General features: G+C 36.5%; 1 protein-coding gene across 1 annotated transcript; it reads left to right on the top strand.

Annotated features, from left to right (window-relative positions):
* Window positions 1-3,982: 3,982 nt before the first annotated feature.
* Window positions 3,983-7,893, top strand: LOC107778352 (protein NRT1/ PTR FAMILY 1.2). Its single transcript, XM_016598598.2, has 3 exons — window positions 3,983-4,336; window positions 4,431-4,648; window positions 6,354-7,893. Exons 1-3 carry the CDS (start codon window positions 4,183-4,185, stop codon window positions 7,821-7,823), a joined length of 1,842 nt encoding a protein of 613 aa, XP_016454084.2. The 5' UTR covers window positions 3,983-4,182; the 3' UTR covers window positions 7,824-7,893.
* Window positions 7,894-9,996: the final 2,103 nt, after the last annotated feature.

The raw sequence follows: 9,996 nt of genomic DNA, 5'->3' as shown, positions 1-9,996 counted from the left end.
TAACTAGTGTTGTTACTTTGCTGTGTGCTCCATTGTCCTATTGTTGCAGCATTTTCATACCTTCATTAGCTTTAGGTTGAGTGACTTCAACATGGACTAGTTTCTTTGTAACTGCCAGTTGGCTCATAGATGGAACATCTTTGGGCTTCCATTCCTAGACCACTTTCTTCTGCTCTCCTCTTCTTCTATTCTTTATTGGTCTTCCTTGCTGCTCAGGTTGCTCATTGCAAATGTGCCATATAGTTAGACATTGAGTGCAGAATTGAGGTTTCCATTCAAATACCACCTCCTACTGAAATTTCTTTCCATTTGGCTCCATAACCACAATTGTGTCAGGGAGTGACTTTGATACATTAACTTCAATTAGCATTCTAGCATAGGAGATCCTTGTTTGTTTAGTCGTACACTCATCAGCAAATAATGGCTTCCCCAATACACTTGCTATTCTGCCTAGTGATCCACAACCCCAAACACTCATAGGTAATTTGGGAAATTTCACCCACAATGGAATCTCTGTCATAAACTCTTGACTGAAATCAAATGCAGGAGTCCATGGCTTCAAGATAATTGGTCGATTTCTAATAGAGTAAGGCCCAGAAAATAGAATTTCATTCATATCTTTTTGTATTATGAAATCGAGCCACATAATACCCCTCCTCATGCAAAAACAGATATGGCATAGTTATAGAGTTCCACATTTGAGAAATATACCTATGCATGACTGAATATCCTGGTGTTTCCCCCATCACATAGACAATGAGGGCATTTTTCCACTTCTCCGCTTGTTTTTCCACATCACTCTTCTCAAGATGGACTATAGTCTCCCCATTAACAATTTGAGGTGGAAAGTAGCTTAGGGTCATACCATTCTCTGCAGCTCTGTTTCCAGCAAACAAGGTGTTCCACTTTGGCTTCACATCCTCATCCTTCCATTCATTTGCTTCCTTATTTGCCTCCTGATTTTCACATTTGTCCGTTGTTTGAACCTCTTCCACTTGAGCAGGAGTAGTTACTTTTTGGGCTGGCTCTTCACTTTGTTTCAATTGATTTTCATTCTCCAGTTGTGAAATCACTAGTACTGGAGTTTTTTCTTCATCCACCATCTCCGCTATAGTTCCCTTAACAGCTGAGCTCGATGAAGGTTCCAGATCTGGGTACTGTTCCATTGGTATTTTGCTACTAGTTGCTTTGATGTTGAAGCAATCGACTTAGTTTGAACATGCACGACACTTCCAAAAGCTATTTGTAACTCCTTCTTAGGTTGTCCCCTTCCCCGACCTCGTCCCCTTCCCATGGACCTTCAGGGTGCACGTTAGCCTAACCTGCACTTAGAGAGAAGCTGGAGCGAAGAGAGAGAAAAGCTAATTTTAGTATGTGTAACTTATAAGTTAATATTCAAAATGTCAAGCATAAGATTTTTCCTTCTTTCCTGAGACCCTCAAATAATATTACAAATATTGTTAAATTTAATTTTATACTACAAAAGCAAGATTATTGAGTCACGTTTAGTATGTTAAATTAGGAGTAATATTGTAACAAATTTAGTTATATTATGAGGGAAAAACTAAATTTATTATTTTTTGAGGGCTTACACAACTTTTCCAACCATTTCATTAGAACAAATGATAAGGAAAAAATTTAGGAGAAAGTTATGGAAACAGAAGGTAAATGCTTAAAGATAATTTCACAAAGGTAGAACTTTTTTTCTTATTCTTTTGACTGAAAGGTTAAGTTGACTTAATTGAATTCTAATAATCCCTCAATCACGTGACCAATTAACCCAGTCAAATTAATGATGACTATAACTATTGTAAGATTCTTTTGGACCACATCAGTCTCCAAAATTCTTTTTAAATCAATAATACCGCTTCCATTAATGTTTTTTCAGGATAGGGAGTGCAGTTTTTATGTTGACTCCACAATAATTATCTCTTATACTGAAATTTTATACTGAAATTAACCGAAGGGTAAACCGAAACAAATGAATAATTAGGTTATTTGGAAAGATATATTTTTAATAAATTTTACATGCAAATCACTGTAGATTTTAGAATTCCGCTCGTTATTTTGAAATAGAGCATTTCTTGTTCATCAATTTGAGAAGTATTTCACGTGAAATATTAATTTTAATTCATAAAACTTATTTTTTTTATGTGAAATTCATGTGAAATAAAGAGAATTCCTAATTTGAACTTATGAATTTGAGTTTGGAATTCTAACACAGCACATTTAATTTACCAGTTTTGAAAACTTGCAAATTTTACTTATTTAGTGAATTAATTATATATGGATATGATTTGAGTTTAGATTATCGGGTTCGCATGAACCCATGAGATGTATGCTATATGTGCAAATATAATTTTACTTTCAATTTTTTTGCTTCAAATTCAAATATAATTTTACTTGTATTTAAAGTTTTCTTCCTCTTCTTCTATTTTTTCACAAAATATTTGTGCAAATGAAATATTGTGCAAATGGGACGAACTGCGAAGTAATTTGCAGTGGGAAGCGTGTGGGAAGATAGATAGTGGGACCAAACGTGAACTACACTGATAATCCACTGTAAAAGAGGATGCAGCCTTTCACACGGAATCACAAACAGAGCCTCTAGCGGTCTATCAAGTCCCTTTGTTTGAATAATGAGAATTCGGGGTACCAATTATTCCGTGTTCATATATGATTTCGCAAAAGGTCATAGTCTAATAGCCTGTTTGGCCAAATTCTGTTTGACTAAAAGTTCTTTTTTTTTGACAAAAGTATTTTTAGCCAAAAATTGAAGTGTTTGGCTAAACTTTTGGAAGGAAAAAAAGTGTTTTTGAGGAGAAGCAGAAGCAGTTTTGGAGAAGCAGAAAAAATTAGCTTATCTTCAAAAATACTTTTTTGAGAAGCACTTTTGAGAAAAATACATTTAGAAGCAGTTTTTTAAAGTTTGGCCAAACACTAATTGCTGCTCAGAAGTGTTTTTCAAACTAATTAGCCAAACACAAACTGCTTCTCACCAAAAGTACTTTTGAGAAAATCACTTTTGAAAAAAAGCACTTCTCAAAATAAGCTGATTTTTGTAGCTTGGCCAAACGGGCTATAAGAGTGTAATGTAGATAGTCTATCATAATATAAGCATCAATGATTGGTTACTGAGTTCGGACCAGTATTCTATAGATCATACGAAAATAACTTTACTTATGATCCCAGACTTCCCTTTCTTGTTTGAACTAGGGATGTACATCGGTCAGATCGGATCGAATTTAGCATATTTTGGATTGTAAATTCGGATTTAGGATTATATAAATTCAATCCGAATTCAATCGGAATTAAATTGGATCGAATTGAATTTTAAAGTTTGGATCGGGTAAATATTTCAAATTTTTGGATCGAATTATACGCCTTATTAAGACTACTAACGATCTAATCGGCTACGACACTTTTTAAGGCTAGGAACAAATATATTTCATAGCAATAGACAAAAACATAAGTTTCATAATAAAATAAAATAAACTGAAATTTCGAACAAACGTCTAATAAAGAAGAGGCATTGTTGTCTGTTGATAGGAAGGAGACTCTGAGAATGAGAGACATAGAGGTAAAGAGAAGCTGACAGAGCAATATAAAGAGAGGTTAAAGAGAGAGATTTCGATATAAACTAAGAAAAGAAACTCTAAAGAGAGGCGAATGAAATGAGAAGGCTTAACCCTAAAATGTAAGTCTAATATTTATACATATTTATATAATTTGGATTTCGAATCGGATTGAATTAAAATTATACCTAGCCGAATCTGATCCGAACGAATTCTATCTAACCCATATCTTATCCGAATATTCCAAATCCAAAAATTCGAATAAAGCAAATCGGTTCGGATTCTCGAATATCCGATCCAAATGCACCACCTAGTTTGGAGTTTGAACCATGTCAAAGAGCACAATTATTTTACTCTTTTTTATTTTTTATTTTATTTTATTTATTTTTATATAAGAAGGGGAAGAGAGAGGAAAAAGGATGATGAGTCATGACTTTTCTTGTATCTGCAAAAAAGCAACTGCATCCACCTCCCATCATACTTGTCTCACTATAGATCCAGCTTTTCTAATTTTTCCTTTTTGCTTTGAGTACAATTTCACTTCAACCAGAACATAGTTCAGCTTCTCTTCTTCTTCAGCTGCGGCTGCTTAATCTCCAGTAGTTAAATGGAGCAAGAGATGACTGAGCTTCTTTCTTTAGATCAATCAATTAAAATGGAGGATTCAGAGCAGCAGCAAAAACAAACTTCTCCTCATTCTTCTTCTATTCCTATTAAAAGTAGACCAAAGGGTGGCCTCATCACTATGCCTTTTATTATAGGTACCATTTTCTTTTTGGTTCTATTTATTTTTACTTCTTTGTTTCTGGGTATATATATAATTAATTTTTCTTTTTTGGATTCTGTTGATTACAGCAAATGAAGCATTGGAGAAAGTGGCAAGCTATGGACTTTTACCCAATATGACATTTTATCTAATGAAAGATTATAGGATGGAGGTTACTACTGCTCAAAATTTACTGTTTTTTTGGTCAGCAGCTACAAATTTCTTGCCTTTAGTTGGTGCTTTTGTTGCTGATTCATATCTGGGTCGTTTCCTCGCCATTGGCCTTGGTTCCATCTTCAGTTTCCTGGTAATTAATTACTACTAAGTCTATTTATTATCTTTTGTTAATTAGTGTTTTAGTTGTCGTTTGGGTCGAGCGACAGCTAATTGATCTGATGGCGACCCGCCATTTATGTACTTAATATTCATTGCGAAGTGTGGTTATTAAAAATAATTGTCTAAAATTATTAGTCATTTAAAAAGTTCAAGATAAAATTGATTTTTTTTGATAGAGATAATATAAATAGAATAAATATTCAATGAAGAGATATTATATCTTATAAAACATAAATACGGGTAGAATAGTCTAATCTTCTTTCTAATTAATAATTTTTTAAGAAGGAGGGAGTAACTATTTATGATTAATTTTAAATTTGTGAACTTAAAGAGTACATCCCAGTTTTTAACTTTATGTGGCTTATATTTAATGTATATTACTATCAGTTTAAGACACTGTTCTTTTTTCGGGTTTAGCCTTAACTGGAAAAACTTTATTTTTCGGTGGTCAAAGAAATTGACGGGAGCGATGTTACGTTTGATAAGTGTTTTTTCCCCTTTTTATATTATGGAACCACCGTTTTTCTAATTTAAAATTTTATAAAATGTGTAACTGTTGTCCGTTACACTGACATTCTTCATTTTCTTTGCGTCTTTTCTCCTTTGTTAATGGAATTAATAATTATATTTCCGAAGAAAGTGCTAATCCTTATTACTACTGCCGAACGTCTTAATCCTGACAAAATAATTATAATTTTTAGCTTCTCTTATTGCAGTCGGAGGATCCAATGCAGTCTAAACTTTTGAAAATTACTGTCCTATTTGCTGCTACAAATTTTTATTTTTTTAATAACAAAAGCCAATTACCCACCAAATTTAACACAGCCAGATTCACTTTTTATTTTTTCTAGCCGTTATACATATATTATACACTTATTATACATTGTTAGACATATATGATACATGAATTATACATATATTATATATCCGCCGGCTATTTATGGTTTAAGCAATTAGGTTGACGCAGTGGCGAAGCCACATGGTCACAAGGGTGGTCAGTTGAAATTTGAATACCCTTGGGAAAATTCCTAGCTTCGCCACTGGGTGGACGGCTATTTGGGTTAATTCTTCTTCTTTTAAATAGTTAAATGCTATTGCTGTAAAGGCCAATTTAACCACCTTATATATTAGTTAAAGTAAAATGTGTTGCTTACTGTATCTTTTTCATGTGGTCTTGGAAGGTGGAGTTATCTCTGCGTTATTTTCTAAATTACTAGTAGAACAGCTTAACTCTGTTGTTATTTTATCAGACAGTACATCCTAATGATGGGGATATTGCTTTTCTAGCTTGTATTGTAACATGGTTTTCTGTTTCAAAGCGCAAAGCATTTCAAAAATGTTGATGCTGTACCTTAAGGTCATAACCACAATTTGTATGCTATGATGCAGCAGTGTTCCTTTTTGCACTTTTGTTTCCCTAATGTTAGCAAAATGAAAAAATGTGGCCGCCCATCAGCAGTGGCGGATCCAAAACCTTTTTAAACCTTTATGTTGCCACCACTGGACCCAATGCGCTTTTGTTATTGTAGGCGTTGATTTTTAATATTTGTTGAAATTTTAGTTATTTTTCACAGGCGTGTGCAAACACACACACACACACAAATATGCCCCCATAAGACCAAATGATTGTAGTTAAACTTACCAACTTTTAACACTTTAATGCCCTTTGGTCGCAGGGAACTACAGTATTGTGGTTAACAGCAATGATTCCGAAAGCAAGGCCACCGCCTTGCAATCAAGTAGGGCAGGCCTGTAAATCTGCAACAGCATCGCAATTCATGCTCTTGGTCTTTTCATTTCTGCTGATGTCAATTGGTGCTGGTGGTATAAGGCCATGTTCTTTAGCTTTTGGTGCTAACCAGTTTGACAAGAGAGATAATCCCAACAACCAAAGGGTGTTGGAGAGCTTCTTTGCGTGGTATTATACTTCATCCATAGTCTCTGTTCTCATCGCCTTGACGGGTATCGTTTACCTTCAAGATAAGATGGGCTGGAAAATAGGTTTTGGAGTTCCTGCAATTCTCATGTTCTTATCCGCACTGTTTTTCTTCCTTGCTTCTCCTTTTTATATAAAGCACACGGTCAAATCAAACTTGTTTAGCAGCTTCATTCAAGTAATTGTAGTTGCGTACAAGAATAGGAAACTCCCATACCCTATTCAGAATTCTGGTTATCATCACAAGAATGGTTCAGAACTTCAAGTGCCAACGGAGAAATTGAGATTCTTAAACAAAGCTTGTATCATTAAGAGCCCTGAAGATGTTAAGCCAAATGGAGTTGCAGCCAACTCGTGGAACCTTTGTACAGTGGAGCAAGTTGAGGAGCTAAAAGCCCTCATTAGGATCATGCCATTGTGGTCTACTGGGATCATGATATCGATAAACTTAAGCCAAAGTTCATTCCCTTTACTACAAGCTCAATCCATGGATAGACATCTAACGAAAAATTTTCAAATTCCAGCTGGCTCATTTGGTATGTTTTTGATGATTGCATTAACAATTTGGGTTTTTCTCTATGACCGCATGTTGCTTCCATTGGCATCGAAAATCAGAGGAAGACCAGTTCGTCTAACACCTATAGTCAGAATGGGAATTGGCATATTCATCTCTTGCATGTCTATGTTAGTCTCTGGTATCGTGGAACATGTTCGACGAAGAAGAGCAATAAATCAAGGGCTCTTGAACAACCCCGAGGGGTTGGTGGAAATGTCAGCAATGTGGCTCATACTGCAAAATAGTTTGAATGGGATAGCAGAGGCATTCAGTGCAATCGGCCAAACAGAGTTCTATTATTCTGAGCTGCCGAGGAGTATGTCAAGTCTCGCGTCAGCACTCTTAGGACTAGGAATGGCAGTGGCGAATCTGTTAGCAAGTGTGATCCTGAGTGCTGTGGATAAGCATACCAAAGGAGAAGGGAAAGAGAGTTGGGTTTCAAGCAGTATAAATAAAGGTCACTATGAGTATTACTACTGGCTTCTTGCTATTATGACAGCGTTTAATATGCTTTATTTTATGGTTTGTAAATGGGCATATGGACCCTGTGTTGACATTGACATCACTAAGAGAATGTTAGAGGTTAGTGATGATGATCTGCCACAGGAGAACATGTCTAGTCATGGCTTGAATTCGCGCCAAGCTAGTTGTTAAATAGTGTATACACAGTAGTATTTATACGGAATCATATATTACCAAGTGCTAGATTTTCTAATTGCTGTCATATTGTTAGCTTTGCCTCCTTTTCTTTTAACCTCTCAACACCCCAACCCCCTCCCCCAAAATAAAAACCACCAAGTGAGAAATTTGTGTAAATATACAGGCGGGAAGTTTTGCTACTAATATTTGCATTAAGGTAGGTTGTCTACATCAATACCCTTTGTAGCGGCCCTTTCCCGGACCTTGTGTTAACGCGAGATATCTTGTACACCAATTTATTTTTTTTACAGCCCGACATAACAATTTGTATCCACGTAATCATATTTTTCAGTTTAAATTTTTTTGGTTTTGTTTTTTTGCAAATGGTTTTACACACTTGTGTATAGAAGCACAAATCCTGTTCTATCTAATAAATGGTTCCGATACAAATAGCCACCTGCAAAAGTAGCACAAAAACTCAAAGAAAAAACTGCCAAAAACCCATATTGGTGTTCCAATAGAATCTGCAAACAAGTCCACAGTTATATGTGAACCCATCTTCAAGATGTTGAGGAAAGATGCCGAAACAAGTTGGACCGAAGATTGTCAGAAGGCTTTTGATAAAATCAAGAAGTACTTATCTACACCACCAGTCCTGGTCCCGCCTGAACCTGGGCGACCTTTGCTACTCTATCTATCTGTATTAGATGGTGTTTTTGGATGTGTTTTGGGACAACATGACGAGATAGGGAGAAAGGAGCAAGCCATATACTACTTGAGTAAGAAGTTCACACCTTACGAAGCACGATATTCTCTGTCGGAACGCACTTGTTGTGCTTTGACTTGGACGGCTCAGAAATTGAGGCATTACTTCTGTGCCTTTACCACATACCTCATATCCAGGATGGACCCTCTAAAGTACATCTTTCAGAAGTCCATGCCGATAGGAAAATTAGCCAAGTGGCAGATACTGTTAAGTGAGTTCGACATCGTCTATGTAACTCAGAAGGCGATCAAAGGACAAGCATTGACAGACCATCTTGCTGAAAATCCTATGGGAGGAGAATACGGACCCTTGAAAACGTATTTTCCTGATGAAGAAGTGTCATTCGTAAGAGAGGACATTACTAAAGCATACGACAGTTGGAGGATGTTCTTTGATGGAGCTGCAAATTTCAAAGGAGTGGGCATTGAAGCGGTTTTGGTATCAGAAACTGGTCAGCACTACCCTATATCTGCGAAGCTTAGATTTCCATGCACCAATAATATGGAAGAATATGAGGCTTACATCATGGGGATCAATTTGGCCATCAATATGAATGTACAAGAGTTGCTCGTAATTGATGATTCAGATCTTCTGGTACATCAGCTCTGAGGAGAGTGGGCTACGAAGAACACCAAGGAACTACCATACTTGTATCATGTACAAGAATTGATGAAAAGATTCACAAAGATAGAATTCAAACATGTACCCAGAATTCAAAATGAGTTTGCAGACGCACCAACCACTTTGTCATCAATAATACAATATCCAGAAAAGAATTTCATTGATCCCGTACCGGTGAGAATTCATAATCAACCGACTTACTGTGCTCATGCCGAGGAGGAGACGGATGGAAAACCTTGGTTCCACGACATCAGAGAGTACTTGGAAAAAGGAGAATACCCGGAGCATGCGAACCATACTCAGAAACTCACACTTTGGAGGTTGTCCAATCACTTCTTCCAAAACGGAGGAACCCTGTATAGAAGAACTCCTAATCTGGGGCTGTTAAGGTGTGTTGACACGAAGAAAGCTTCCAGATTGCTCGAAGAAATACATGTCGGAACTTGTGGACCACATATGAATAGTTTTGTTCTAGCCAAGAAAATACTCAGAGCCGGATATTTTTGGATGGCCATGGAGACGGATTGCATCTGGTACATACAAAAATGCCACCAATGTCAGGTACATGCAACCATGATAAGGTTACCACCTAATGAGCTCAACGCAACAAGTGTACCTTGGCCTTTTGCTGCCTAGGGAATGGATGCCATCGGTCTGATCAAGCCTACTGCTTCAAACGGGCACAAGTTCATTTTAGTATCCATTGACTACTTCACAAAATGGGTAGAAGCTGCATCCTACAAAGCTGTAACCAAGAAAGTCATCGCCGACTTTGTCAAGGATCGTATTGTTTGCTGATTC

This window comes from Nicotiana tabacum, chromosome 6 (genome assembly GCF_000715075.1).
Source record: "Nicotiana tabacum cultivar K326 chromosome 6, ASM71507v2, whole genome shotgun sequence".
NCBI lineage: Eukaryota > Viridiplantae > Streptophyta > Magnoliopsida > Solanales > Solanaceae > Nicotiana > Nicotiana tabacum.
Note: the sequence above shows the minus strand (reverse complement) of the source record. Positions and strands in the feature narration are given on the sequence as shown.